Raw genomic sequence first — 15161 nt, forward strand, 5'->3', positions numbered from 1 at the left:
GCTTCTGAGGGGTGGCATGAACTGACGGTTACTAGCCATTACTAATCGAGTCAGAATACAGCCCAGGCGGCACCAAACAAGGACAGGTCGTTCCTTCACTCTGATTGGGTCCTCTGTGTTCCGCTCCCCGGTCTTGAAGGAAGTTTGCGTGTGTTTGTGTGTGTTTGTGTGTGTTTGGTTGAAGACACCTCAGGCTGGTGCAGGTAAACATTCAGTACGACAAGGCTACGGGTCATAGTCTAATCCCTGCCTATGACCGCAGGGATATCCATCAGGAGCCAGATACCACAGAATTTATTGGCTGCACACTCCCTACCTCTACACCATGGCAACATACACACACACACGCGCACACACACACCATCACGCCGCAGGTGAGAAAGAACGCATGCTGCAGTCAATTAGTCTCCAGTAAAAATCTGTGTTTGTTTACGTCCAGATAAGCTCCAATAACGAGCAGAGTCATTAGTCAGTGTGTCTGTGTGTGTGTGTGAGTGTGTATGTGTGTGTATGTGCTTGTGTGTATACATGTGTGTCCGTGAGGCGGGGGCATATGACAAATCCTTTTTGATCTCCGAGGAGAAAGGATTATTGTATTTGTGAAAATAGTACTGGAGCCCACATAATGTATGGAAGTGATTGGTTGTTCCTGTTTAGACCAGGTTTAATTGGTGTTGCTGAGGGAGTTTTCCCTCGCCAACGCATCTCTTTTTAATTACAGTGACGACACTATTTATGCATGCGCGCACACACACACACTCATTTATCCTTTACTGAGAGAAATAAGAGCTCACTGTTTTTATAGCGCTGGGAGAGGGCCAATAAAAGACAGTCTCCTGTAGGTAGAGATAAGGCACAGGGGCTAGGCCTGGCAACAAACACACACAGCGCACATACACACAGACACTGCTACACTACACATAGTGTTGCTATAAACACCATCAAATGTAGTAACTCCTAATTCTTTTCTATTGACATTATTCTGTCAGAAGTGAAGATAAAGATTACCCGGGAGTGCTTGAAGTAGAGAATCCACTCCTGGCAGAGTAGTTAAGGAGGCTTCCAGAAATGTGACAATAGTGCAGTGGCTAACACAAACACTGAAGAACCCTTCCAATAACTGTTTACCCATCACCCACCAGAAGGCTGGACATGGTGCTCGCTTCTGTCAGCCATCGAGGCTCCCCTCCTTTGCTTTCACATTCACTTGTCCCGCATCGATAAACAAAAAGAGACAGAGGCAAAGCTTGTACCGTGACCTCATCTCCTCCTTCTCTCACATTCTGTTTCGTGAACCAGAGATTTTGCCCACCAGCACCCCCCCCCCCATATACATACTGGGAGTCACACACTCACAGTTGTGATGAGGGGGGTAGGAGGGGGGGAGGAAAGGGGGGTAAGAGACACTGCTGTGTGACCAATGGGGCTGCCGTGCCGTGGGGAACGACGCCTTGTCCTCGACACTGCAGGACTGACCGCACACAGTCGACAAACACTGCTTCCTCTGCAGGGTCGTCAATCTGACCTGATCGTGACTAGCCTTTAATCATGTCATCATTCCTTCTCTCTCTCTCTCTCTCTCTCTCTCTCTCTCTCTCTGTCTCTCTCTCTCTTTGTGTGTCTCTTACGTCAGGAGGAACGAGTGAAGATGATTCAGAGAGGAAGTCAGATGGAGTACCTCCTCCTGTCCCTGCTGGTAAGTCCACCTTGCCGCCCCTCCCCTCCTCTGCCCCCACACCAGGTGAACAGACTGAGAGACACAACACTGGCACGAGCTTACTGGCACAGGTACTGCCAGACTTGAGCTCCTTACTGCCAACAAGTTGCTCAGCAAACCACCCAAACCTACCCTTTCTCTCTCTCTCTCTCTCTCTCTCTCTCTCTCTCTCTCTCTCTCTCTCTCTCTCTCTCTCTCTCTCTCTCTTTCTCTCTCTCTCTCTTTGGTTGTTTTGATGTTGAAACCCTTTCGCTGGTCTCCCAGGAGTCAACCTTCTGAGACGCTAAATCAATTGATATCCTTTAAACACCCCATAGAAGTGACCCATTACACATACAGAATAGATAGATATAAATACAGACAGGCAGGCAGTGGATAGGTGTGGAAAAATAGCAGTCAGTGGATGGTAAACAACATTTCATTCACTGAGTTGAGAGGAGATGAGGTCAGATGTTTGGTCATGTGGTTCTCCACTGGTCATGACCAATGACCAAAAGCATCCTGCGGTCTGGTCTCTCTCCCCCCCCCCCCCCCCCCCCCGCCCCCCTGCCACTGGCACCACGGCCCTCCCATGTTCAGATGTATCTTGCCACAGCTGCTCCTGTGGTTGTTGTTGCAGGGAGTTACTTTCAAACGGAAACTGGATTCAATTTACGTCTCTTTATGTGTGTGGTTGCTTGTTTGATTTTCAGATCCTCACTGTGTGTGTGTGTGTGTGTGTGCGTGTGATGCTAGGTTTTGGGGATCCCAGAACTAAAGAGTGTGTGTGTGTTTGATCAGAGAGATAGAGAGAAAGTGAGTCAGAGACTCTGTGGGTGTGTGAGTGTGTGTGTGTGTCCTACCTGGTCTTCCTTACAAATAGACACACATATAGATAAACACACACACACACATCCCCAAAATGCACACAGACACTCACAAAACACAAGCATGCTCAAGCATTTCTCATAAATCATCCAAATGCCTGTTTAAACAGTAATAAAATGTCTGTCCCTAGTTAAGTAAACCGCTCTGATATCCCTCAGAGCCGTGGATACAGATTTTTGTGTCTGTTGTGCGGTCTCAGCGGTGGTTGTGATAGTGATGTCACGCCAGCAGTTCCTGTAACAATGAGATGTATTGTCTGCCGAATTGTTTTAAGGCGGCAGCCATTACTATAAGGACCCATCGTCATCGTTGATCTGGCGACGTGAAGAGAGGAGAGCCACACTGTGGTTTTGGGATCAGTGCATATCTGGATATACGCTCCTATACGTCTTTGAGTGTCTGTCTGTTTAACCCTCCCCCCTCCCCCCTCCCCCCCCCCTCCACTCTCCCCAGGTGTGCTGTGTGCCCCCCCTCAGAGCAGAGTACGCCGGCTGTGGGGAGTTTGAGTTCTACAACCAGACCGGCAATAGCTGCCAAGCCTGTCCTCAATGTCAGCCAGGCCAGGAGCCCCACATGGTGAGCCACACACCCATTACACACACACACACATTACACACACACACACATTACACACACACACACATCACACACACACACACATTACACACACACACCCATTACACACACACACACATCACACACACACACCCATTACACACACACACACACATTACACACACACACCCATTACACACACACACACATCACACACACACTCGCACACACACACTCGCACACCCACACGTGCACGCATGTGAGTACACCAGACACACCCGGGGGCAAAGACGGATCCTGTCCCGAGATGTTTACAGGTTGCTTGTGAACCCCTGACCCAAAACCCCCTTTTCATCTGACTGATAAGACCACCCAAGCAGAGAATACTTGTTTGCACACACGCACGCGCACGCACACACACACACACACACACTCTTCTTGCAGACTTCAGTCAGACTCGATTGAGACATGGTAATGAACAATTTTCACAGTTTGTCACTCAGATTATCAGTGGTTGCGGGAGTCAGTCAGTAAGTTGGACAGTCAGACAGTCAGTCAGACAGTCCATCAGACAGTCAATCAGACAGGCAGTCAGCTAGATGGACACTTACAAAGATCAGCTGTAGCTAACTGGAAAAAAACTATAACACATTACTGCAGTTGTATCACAATGCAAGGCAATGCTATTCTTAAAATGACAAACTCTCCAGCTGACTGCAAAATATCTAAATACTCCTGTAATGTTAGATCAAGCTCGTGTCAATAACTAACTTTTGATGTTTACACCAGTAAATTCAAATTGTAGCTATTCAACTCCATTTATCCATTTGCGAAAAGGACAATAATAGATGCCCTTGAAACGCATAATTCCTTGTAAGAGCAATTTGGCTGCTTGTCTTAGGAGGGAAGAAAAGCAACTTCAATCACTGAGATGAGAGACAGAATCAGTGAGAAAGCTCTTTAGACCAGGTCTGTGATCTCCCACTGGGTTAGCCTGTAATTCAACCGTGTGCTTTCCCTCTGTGTGTCTGTGTGTTTATTTATCCGTCTGAATTCACCACTAATCACAGTGGATAATTCCACCTCAGTAAAGTGTCCCCCCAACCCTAAAAACACACACACTGAAAGAAGAATAATAATAATCTGTCAATCACATTTCCCATCTCTACTTAACCCAATGGAACCCAGTGAGTCTGAAATGAAGAAACAGATTCAAACACAACATCTCCTCACCCTCTCCTCACCCTCCTTGTCCCCTTCCTGTAGTCTGACCTGGCCTGAGCAGAGCTGGCTTTCCAGCTGACTGTTTCAGCACAGCTATGTTGGTGTACCTCAGCCCCAGGGAGACAGGACAACCATGCTTTTAGAGAAACTGGATTTGATCTGGCCCGTCTGGAACTGCTTGATGTGAATGAGGAGAAACCAAAGTCAGGCTGACGATACAAGATCTAACAGTGGTCTGATATGTCGTGACAGAGCTGTACTGATATGTTAATGCTGTTTAAATCTGAAAATCAAAATGGGTACATCTAGAATGGGAAAATACAGTTGAAAAGCTGATCTATATTAGATTTCAATAAGAACTCAATAAGACACAGGGTGGTTTGGCGTCAGAGGATGGTTTTAATAAAAACAGATGAAAGACCTGTGTGCGTGTGTGCGTGTGTGTGTGTTTGTGTGTGTTTGTATAGGGGTGTGTTTGTGCAAGCTTTGTTTGCGATTCCCTACTATGTTCAGAACATGAGGAGGCAAAGAGGAAATTGTTATGAAGAGGTCATCTTAAACAGTCCCAGACACACACACACACATACACACACACAATCGTGTGTGGCCATCTGTTTTCCCTTGTAACCTCGGTCAATGTGACATGCTGGTATGAGACCAAAAAAATTGACATCTAAGAAATCTGATTGGTCACACAAGTCCCTCTGAGATACATAAGCGTGTGTGTGTGTGTGTGTGTGGATGGTGCTTCCCCACCCCACCCAGAACAGCACCACATCAATCAGATATGCATGAACAACCGAGAGATCAAATTGATGCACATGACATGTTTGTGAAGAAAGAAGCACTGTAAGAAGCAACCTGTGTCTTTGGGAAACATGGAGACTCAGCATATATCTGTGTGTGTGTGTGTTGTTGCAGAACTGTGGCTACGGCAGTAAGGACGAGGACTTTGCGTGTGTGGCGTGTCCAGCGGGGAAGTACTCCAAAGGGAAGTACGAAATCTGCCGACGCCACAAAGACTGTCACGCTCTGTACCGAGCCACCGTGCACTTACCTGGAACACCTGACAACGATGCAGAGTGTGGACCCTGCCTATCTGGGTATGGAACACACACACAACTTCTCAATAGACAAAAACTCTTCTGAAGCATATGCATGTAAGCGTATACATTTTACAAATAGAGATTCATGTATTTTCTCCACCAAAATGCAAAGTAGGTTTTAGGTGTTAGAGGAGTGTGCTCATCAATGATAGGTTGCTCACACACACACACACACATACACACACACACACACACACTACAACAGAGTGCCATTGATGGGATCGGACCACCCAAATATACTCCCTCTCAATAACACACAAACATACACACACACACACTCCTGCCACTGTCTCACATCAACCTATCCTTGGATTGGCCACGCTACACACTTCAATTACACAGCTGCCATCCTCCCCCTGGAACAGTCAACAGGTGACCTGAATGGCTGACTTCTGTCTCTGATCCACCCCCCCCCCTCTCTCTCTCTCTCTCTTTCTCTCTCTCTCTCTCTCTTTTTCTCCCTCTCTCCCTCCCTCTCCCTCCTCTCTGTCATTTTCACTCTATCTTCCTCAATCTGTCTCTCTACTGCCCCCACCCTCTCATCTCTACCCCCCCCCCCCCCCCCCTCGTTCCCCTCTTTGTGGTGATGTGGTACAGGCCCACCAGATGAGAGAACTCTTTTTCCTGTGCCCACCCCTTATACAGGGTCTGCTTCCAATTCACTTTAATGTCAACATACAAACTAGGGCTTTTTAACAGCATTACTGGCTGACTTTGATATACTCCTTCAACTGCTCATGCCTCATACAGCAAGCTGACTGCTGATTCATGGTTCTTTTCTAATAGTGTTTAGCCTCATACTTAACCAGGCACTTCTTAAAGGGGATTATATTAAAATTGTGTGGTCATACTGTATTAAAAAGGGAGAATTGGAGCTGTCGTATTGACTGTACGTTTGGCTTCAAATCTGGTCTATAGCAAAACATGTGAAGATTGAATTATCTATGAAAATTGATTTCAGAATACATCTTCCTCTTCATCTCCCTCCATCTCTGCTCTATGTCTATTTTTCAAGCATTTTTCTTGAGATTCCGCTGTTGATTTGTGTGTGTTTGTGTGCGTTTTTCCACACATGCCAAACAGTAAAAAGAGGCCTACATATTACCATGCATTCAAAGGCGATCACTCTTCTAGTTTCCTGTGCGGGGAAAAAGATCAATGAGAGAAGTTGTAGCTTGGAGGCCTAGAAGGCCTGCTCAGAATTGTCTCCCTTCCTCTAACAGTCAGCCTGCCGCAGCCAGCCCCATTCAGCCTGCTGCTGCCCTCTGGGGATCAATAAAGTTTATTCAAATGTAACCTTTTTACCTCAGCTACTTTGATTCTGTGTGAGGAGCAGACAGACATCAGTGGATGACTCTACTAGAACAGAGGGGGATTGGTGTTCAGTACATGTGTTGCGATAGGGAGGATAGAAGAAAACATTTGGCGGTAAGACGACAGGAATGAAGTAATCACACCACCGCTACGGTAGCTTACTGCTATGGTATGAGGCTTTAGGGTTCCGAGGGGAATTGGCTCAAGGGGTTTGGCAAAGGTTGAAGCTGTCCTCCCAGGTTCCTCAGAGATTGTGAGGCTGCGAAATGTTGACACCATATCAGGGTCTGGGCCTCTGTGGACACTCTGCTGTTTGGTTCCTAAATGTTCCCATGTCTTTGTCTCAGGTACTACATCCAGGAGATCCGGCCCAGGAACCTGTATGGGAAGGTGTGTCACTCCTGCCAGAACGCCCCGCACAACACCAAAGAGTGTAAGGCACCTCCAACTGTTCGCTACGTCCGACAGACCTAGATCACATCTAGAAGATTCAAGGGGGAAATGGAGAGTGGCTTCACAGTGAGATGGAACAGTCCCTCACAGACCTCCAGCAGGTCGGGGTGGAGAGGGACACGACCTGAGGTCTGGGGCGTCGAGGCTCTAATTAGAATTTTGTTCAAAGATCATTTGAACGAAACGTTGGTTTTGGGCCTGAGGGAGGTCTGGATGTCAATCTCCTGGCCTTGGTCTGCCTGTCAGAACCAGAGATGATATAGAGGCTTTTACCACAGATTCCACCCCCCCAACCCCCACCCTTTCCCTCCATATGTCACTTTGGATAAAAGCGTCTGCTAAATGAATATATTTAATTATTTCCTGGCTCCCTGCTGACTCCCTGGGTCTTAGTCTGAGTCCAGCTCTGGTTGTGAGTGCTCACATGTCCTCCGTCTTTTGAGAGGCATTGGTTAATAAGAGCGGAGCGGAGCAAAGCGAGATGGAGAGGCTCTCAAACTGCCACTCTTGTGATACGCGAACTGGGAATTCATTTTATCGTCCATCGCTCACAGACCAGCAGCGAAGCGGCAGATGTTTTCAGCGTCCGGAAAACTACTGGATTGCTATTGTGTAATTTTTAATGACTGTGTTTTGAAATATGAAAACAAGAGTCAGGCCCGAGAGAAAGGGAGGGCTGCGAACGAAAAACGAGTGTGTACCAACAAACTCGTCCCCTTTCAAAGGTCCACAAATTGTTTCTGTCAGGCAGAGAGGGAGTGAGGGAGGGAGAGCGAGAAACCAATAGAGAGAAAGCGAGTGTGAAGACATGCAATAGTACGTTTTAATTAAACACTTTCAATGAGGCCTTGGAAAAAACCCCAAACCAAAAAAGGAGTTGGGTTGAAGACAGGCCAGCACTCGCCAGCATCTGCGAATAACTCTCTCTCTCTCCTGGAGTGCTCCCTTCAAGCTCCCCAGGGAGTCTTAGTGTGATAATTAAAAGTTTGGAGGGTATAAGCAAGATGATTAACGTGTGTCTGCTTGCAGAGAGAGTGCTACCCGTTGGCAGCCAGTCAACCAACTCAAACACGGTGCATCAGTGACAGGGGTTCAACTCTTGTTCTTCTCCAATCGTTCTTGTGGAACATCCTTTAGGCTTGCCTCTGCGCTCCCAGTCCACCCTCCCACGCTCTGAGCTCTCTCCACTCCCAGCATACCTCTGCATGACTGCGGAGCATCTGTTAAAGGCCGTCTGCGACTACTAACACAGGGCGTTTGAATGCAGAGAAGCTCCACTGGATCTGCTCAAGAGCAAACACCCATGCCTACGTTCTATTCTATTTTTGATTCCCCTTAGTATTAGCTAGACCCCCCTTAGTATTAGCTAGACTCCCCTTAGTATTAGCTAGACCCCCCTTAGTATTAGCTAGACCCCCCTTAGTATTAGCTAGACTTTGCTCCTTTTGTATAGTTAAACCACGTATTTAAGTTTCAATATTCCTATATGTTTAATGTATGCACCTCCCTGCCAAAGTGAATTCCTTGTTTGTGCAAACATTCATGGCGAATAAAATCCCGTCTGATTCTACTAGAAGAAGGCTAAATGATGTCCAAACGACTGCGTGCGCATGTTGGAACCTCAGCGGGGATTCAATGCGGCCATGCCGTCGAGTGTGGTTAGCCTGCAAGTAGCTCTGCGGCGTCGGAGCACATTTAAATCATGATTAAGATGTGAAATTACCCTCGGCTAAACAGGATACCAGGATCTGGTCCTATTCTAACCAGAGTAACGCAAACAAACAAGCAGGGAACTGGTGTATACGTGACCACAGGGATGCTGGAGGGTGTGTGTGTGTGTGACCACAGAATGAAATTGGTACATTGCCTTTGCTGATGCGAGAGGCCTGTATGAAAGGCATGATTTGATTTGATAAAAATGCAGATTTATAGGCTTTTAGCTCCATTACAAACAGCTGTTCAGCAGTCAAACAGGCCCACAATGCTGTTTTCTCGGGGCACCAGGTTTCTCTGACCACAGCTGCTAAAGACTGGGGGTGTTGGAGATGGGGAGATGGAGGGCGATGAAAGGTTCAACCAGCCTTCCTCTGTGATTTATGACCGATGATCAGACTCGGTTGAGAAACACCAGAACTTGGGATTGGAACCCAAACTCTAAGCTTCTCGGTCATAGTCGTAAAGGGGGGACGAGTTCAGTATTTACTGTGTGTCTCGATTGTTTATATGAAGTAGCCTCGCTGACCGGACAGTTTAAGCAGCTGTGTGTTGTTTTGCAGGCATGCGCACCACCTCTGTGTCATCGGGACGCGCCCCCACCGACAGCAGCAGCACCACAATGTTGCCCCACCCTGTGAAAGGTACACACACGTGCACCCTACACACACACACACACACATTCTCACACACACGCACTCATGATCGGCTGCATGTCCCTTAGATCCGACGGGGCAGGGTCACCTAGCAACCGCTCTCATCATCGCCATGTCAACCATCTTCATCATGGCCATTGCCATCGTCCTAATCATCATGTTCTACATTCTGAAGGCCAAGCCCAGTGGCCAGGGTGAGATCCACACTCATGACCGACACCTTGCTGGCTGAATCATTCTTGAAACCTCTCACAGTTTTGGTTTGCGTGTGACTCATGGTGTGTGTGTGTGTGTTTACAGCCTGCTGTTCAGGGCAGGGGGTGAAGGCCGTAGAGGCGCAGACCAACAAATCGGAGGACAAGAAAGACGTCCCAGGTGAGACAGAAGAGATAAAGATGCTGTGTAGTATGGACTGTGTAGTATGGGCTGTGTAGTATGGACTGTGTAGTATGGGCTGTGTAGTATGGGCTGTGTAGTGTGGGCTGTGTAGTGTGGGCTGTGTAGTATGGGCTGTGTAGTATGGACTGTGTAGTATGGGCTGTGTAGTATGGGCTGTGTAGTATGGGCTGTGTAGTATGGGCTGTGTAGTATGGGCTGTGTAGTATGGGCTGTGTAGTATGGGCTGCGTTGCGTGGGCTGTGTTGTAAAGGCTACGTCCTGGGGCTATGACTCGAGTCTAGTTCCTCAGACTAGCATGAAGAGACATTTCCATTCTTGCTGGATTTCACTTATCGGGATGTTTGTGGTGGGCTTGACAATCCTCTGTGTGTGTGTGTGTGTGTATGGTTGACGGTCCTATGATGTGCATTCCGCCTGGGTAGTGAGCCTAGGTGGATGGAATGTTTAGCTAAGGCTGCGGTGGTAGCTTTAGGCCACAAGCATGCCACTCTCACATCACAATACTGTTCTGTTTAACAGCAGCTTACTGACTGACTTAATGCTAGATGCATGGCTGAAGAACAGGGCAGTCATACAGCTGATAGCTTTGTCTTCTGTGTTCTCCGACACAAAATAGAGCCACGTTCAAGTCAGGTACTCGACGGTTTTAGTGTAAGGGTGAAAATAATGTGATTATTGTATTTGCATACGACGTCTACACGAGTTTGTGTTTGAATGTAAGTATTCCTGACTTACATTCGTGAACGTGATCAGACACTTCATGCGCATGAATGTGCATACGTGTTTGTTTGTGTGTGGTATTGTTAAACAGGCATACATTTCCCTGCGAGGGCTTCATTAAGTAGGTGTGCAGGTGTGTGTGTGTGTGTTTGAGTGACAGCACCGGCAGGGCTTGGAGCAATGGGAGCGTCCTTCTAATCAGCGTCAGACAAACAAGCTGGCAGTGCCAACACACTCTGTCAGTCAGGTCACGAACACACACGCGCTCCCTCTGCCGAGATGCACGCGCGGAATCCATGTGTGCGTTGACTTCCCCATCGTTCTTCTAGCACTGGTCCAGTAAAGGTGTCCTGGAAGGACAGTTTAACTGGACGTCGAGCATCTGGTCTCTGTCTCATGGATGGTCACTGCGCTGGGAAATATGTGAGGGTAGCCTATGTGACCGTACAAAGATAAAACTCTCTCTCCTCCTTTCTGTCACTCTTCCAGAGAGCGTTGTCATTTACGCTGAAAAGGAGGAATTCGACAAGCTGAAAGCTCCGCCTCCGAAACCGGTCAAAAGGTAAGAGATGATATGACGCATTACTAAAAGACACACGACACAAACAAACCAACGGTCCCACTATACGTTGAGGCCACAACACAACACAAGAGTTTTGTGAAAGAACGGTCTGCAATGCGTGTATGTTGTAAACAGGACAGGATTAGTATTTTGTGTATGGTATTGTGTGTGGGGGTTGGACTGTGTGGTGTCAGGGCTTGACAGTGGGGCCCAGAGATAGAGAGAAGCTTTTATCTGGTTTGTGGGATCTGCCCGTAATTCAGCCACCACAGGACAAGTTACTGCAGTGGGTGCTGCTAGCCTACTGGCTCAGTCTGTGTCTGTGTGTTCAGTGTGTGTGTGTGTGTATTTGTTTGTGTGTACGTGTGTGTGTGTGTGTGTGCTGGCATAGAAAAACTTTTTTTTTTTTTTTTTTGCCGAGTCATTATGTGGCTTTGGAAGGTGAGGTAGCTGAGCACAGATGAGCCCTGAAGCCTGGCATGGGTGGTGGGGGGGGTGAAACGGAAAGGGTGAGAGAGAGAGGGAAGGAGAGAGGGATGCAAAATGTCGTTTTTCCCTCAGCTCAGTCAAACCGCCAGGTGAAAGCATCTCTCAGAGGATGACATGGAGGATGTCAGTTTCTTGCCCTAAACTCCTCTCCGCTCTCTCCTGGTGTGTTTGCCTGAGGAGATTCCGTCTCAATCTCCCCTCTCTGTCTGCCTCTTCACCTCCTTATCAGACAATGAAGCGTTATTCACCATGACAGGCGAGCAGAAGAGATCCTGTACACTCAGGGGCACACACGCACACAAACACACAATCTTTAGGACAGGTAGACATCCACATGGATTTATAGACACAGGCAACCACTAATAACGCAAGTGGATCTGTCTCGTGAACTGCAATTGTATTACCACATTCGTTCATTGAAAACACACACAATCGCACACGCGCGCACACACTAAATGCCCGCGTACGCAGTCTTACACACACACACACACACACATGTACACAGTCTGCCCGTCGGTGTGAGTGTTGAGAAGTGCGGCCAGCTACATGACAGAGGACGTGCCATCTCACTAAACCTGCTGCCATACTGGGTGTTGGATGTCTGCAAAAACAATGCCCGTGTGTAGGCATCTCCTCTGTGTGTGTGTGTACGTGTGTGTACGTGTGTGTCTGCGCGCGTGTGCGTGTGTACGTGCGTTTTTGCGTGTGCATAAGCCTGCCAAACAATACCATTGTGTGCGCTTCTCTGAGGGGCCTTTGTCAACAAGGTGCTTTTGGGAGAAAGTCCGGGAGAGAGAAGAGAGAAGATAAGAGAAAGGAAGAGGTTAGAGGAGAGGGGGAGCACTGAGTAGGAGGAGGATGTGGAGGATGAGGCTGAGGAGAGTGGAAATGAGAGGAGAAGGAGAGGGGGAATCGGAAAGGCAGTCTCGCACTCGGGTCAATGACATGGTGCTGAAGGAGCCGCACGTTTAACCGTGAGCACACGACCCCCCAAAAAACAGACCCCAGCCACAGGAAACACGACATCTTCATCTTCCCATCCCAGGGCCTTGTCTTCCTGTCCCCCATGGTCTGCTTGTTGTCTAAAATCCGACGCGTGTGCTTCTGTCCAGTGAGAACGACGCCTCGTCGGAGAACGAGCAGCTGTTGAGTCGCAGCATCGACAGCGACGAGGAGGCGGCTCTGGAGAGGCAGGGGGCGGCCGAGCCCAACCCCAACCTCTGTCTGCTCAACCTGGGCAACAAGCCCGACCTGTGCCTGCTCTCCCTGGGCCTGCTCAACAGGGACAAGCACCCGAATGGGCCTGTGGCCAACCACCTCAGCAACTCCACCAACGTCAGCAACGCCAACACCATCAACAATAACAACAACAACAAGGCAACAGGGGTGAGTGGCCTTCAACTTCGACTGCCCAAAAAACATCACTTTTGTCTCCTCATAATAACCTGCGACAAATCGTTTCCGGTCTATCAGAGGCCATGAGCGAGAGGGAAAGAGCAAGTTAATAATGTAACAGACTTAAGGACTGGCTAAACTATCTCTTGTCTCCCCCTGTCCCTCTCTCTCTCTGCCTACAGATTCAGAGTCGAAGGAAAAAGATCCTGGACTTGTATGCTAAAGCCTGCAGCGTCGCAGACGGTGAGAGCTCCTGACTACTTGGACTCAAGCACCGCTAGCATGGTGGCTAGCACCCTTGTACACAGTGTTCCACTGAATCCACATTGCTTGGATGGTTTTCCACGACTCCAACCCCCTCTTCCCTCCCTCCCTCCTCCCTCCCTCCCTCCCCCCCTCCTCCTCCTCCTCCTCCAGGACTGAGCCCCACCGAGCTGCCGTTCGACTGCCTGGAGAAGGCCAGCCGCATGCTGAGCTCGTCCTACAGCAGCGAGGCGGCCGTGGTGAAGACCTGGAGGCACCTGGCCGAGAGCTTCGGCCTGAAGAGGGACGAGATCGGGGGCATGAGCGACGGCCTGCAGCTGTTCGAGAGGGTGAGCACGGCGGGCTACAGCATCCCCGACCTGCTGACCCGCCTGGTGCAGATCGAGAGGCTGGACGCCGTGGAGTCCCTGTGCTCCGACGTGCTGGGCGGCACCGAGGGAGGGCCCGTGCACGTCAGCGGCCCCTCCCTGTCCTCTCGCTGCGCCAGTGTGTGACGGAGCGGGGGGGGGGGGGGAGGGGCATGTACACACGCTTTACATTTCCAGTGCACAGGCACGCTCGCAAGCATCCACAGACATGAATGCACTTGAACACACACGCACACACAAACACCAAGCCATTCACATGAAGAATATCAGCAAACCTCCCTCGTATCACTGTCGGCCTGGGGTGAGGAGAAAATGGGATGTGAACCGGAATCGCCGAGGTTATATTTCGTTTTTGTTCCGTCTCTCTCCCTTCAATTTGGAGAGCTTCTATTGTTCATAGTGGACACAGGACTTGTAAACGGACATTGCGCTGGGTGCGAAAGTGAAAAGCTTTTTTATAATCGTCTCACACATTTCCAGAACTCTGGGTTGTTTGAAGTCAGGAGGGGTGGGTGAGTCAGTGACAACAACAAGTGGACACATCACTCAGCCGTTAGCCCTGCATTGGCCTCATGGTTTGCCCAAACAGACCTCAAACAAACTTCAGACGTACACAATCTCCAGACCTCTGAAACCACTCTGCTGCTCCATTCCATCAGACCCCCTCCCACCCCCCCAACGCTGCGGGCTGGCGCTGCCGCCAGCCCCTGATTAGCTGTCGTGTGGCGGTCTCGCCTCTAATAGGCTGAAGTGTTGTGGTTTACAGGCCTGGTGCAAAGTGCCTGTGATTTCCACCACCCAATTAACCATTACAGCCAGTTAACCACCAAAGCCCAGTGGAAAAACTATAAAAAGAGGCCAGTTTGGAGCGCGGAGGACTCCTGCCTCAGGGACCCTATGGTGAGCTACGAGGGGACTTGAGGAGAGGGGAGCATAGGGGAAGAAAAGAGAGGAGATGGGAGGTAAGAAGTGCAAACGTTTGCGTTTCCTGGACTGTTTAGCTGATAAGCTTTAGGATACGAGCAAAATAGACAAAGAAGGCCTTCTGACCTTGGTTTCGATTTCTTTTCGAAAAGCTTTCGGATCGTCAGCTGTATGCTTTTGCTCCTCTGGGTGGAAATAATGATTTATGACTGTTTTCCATCAAGGGTTCAACATGCACAGTTCAAGACAATACCTTGTCATGTTTTTCTCTGATGGATTTTCACAATCACAGTTTGTAAAGGGGCTGGACTCCGGTAGTGTAAATGAATAAATGTGCATGTATAATGTTCATCATTTAGCATGTATTGATAACAGCTTTTTTTTTTTTTTTTGTCTCCTCACATACAAGTAAACACAGCTATAAAAGATAGGTTG

The 15161-nt window shown here is 48.7% G+C and overlaps 1 protein-coding gene across 1 annotated transcript in view; it reads left to right on the forward strand.

The window, feature by feature from the left end:
• Positions 1-15129, forward strand: part of edar (ectodysplasin A receptor) — a 21975-nt gene extending 6846 nt beyond the window's left edge. Inside the window, exons 2-12 of the mRNA XM_047013810.1 lie at positions 1634-1696; positions 3038-3160; positions 5285-5466; positions 7131-7216; positions 9513-9593; positions 9674-9799; positions 9906-9980; positions 11214-11286; positions 12888-13161; positions 13353-13413; positions 13588-15129. Of these exons, the coding sequence (XP_046869766.1) occupies positions 1649-1696; positions 3038-3160; positions 5285-5466; positions 7131-7216; positions 9513-9593; positions 9674-9799; positions 9906-9980; positions 11214-11286; positions 12888-13161; positions 13353-13413; positions 13588-13928 (1470 nt within the window). The 5' untranslated portion in view covers positions 1634-1648 and the 3' untranslated portion in view covers positions 13929-15129. The remainder of the gene's footprint in view (positions 1-1633; positions 1697-3037; positions 3161-5284; positions 5467-7130; positions 7217-9512; positions 9594-9673; positions 9800-9905; positions 9981-11213; positions 11287-12887; positions 13162-13352; positions 13414-13587) is intronic.
• The last annotated feature ends 32 nt before the right edge of the window (positions 15130-15161 follow it).

Source organism: Hypomesus transpacificus, unplaced genomic scaffold (assembly GCF_021917145.1).
Source record: "Hypomesus transpacificus isolate Combined female unplaced genomic scaffold, fHypTra1 scaffold_204, whole genome shotgun sequence".
Classification (NCBI taxonomy): Eukaryota; Metazoa; Chordata; class Actinopteri; order Osmeriformes; family Osmeridae; genus Hypomesus; species Hypomesus transpacificus.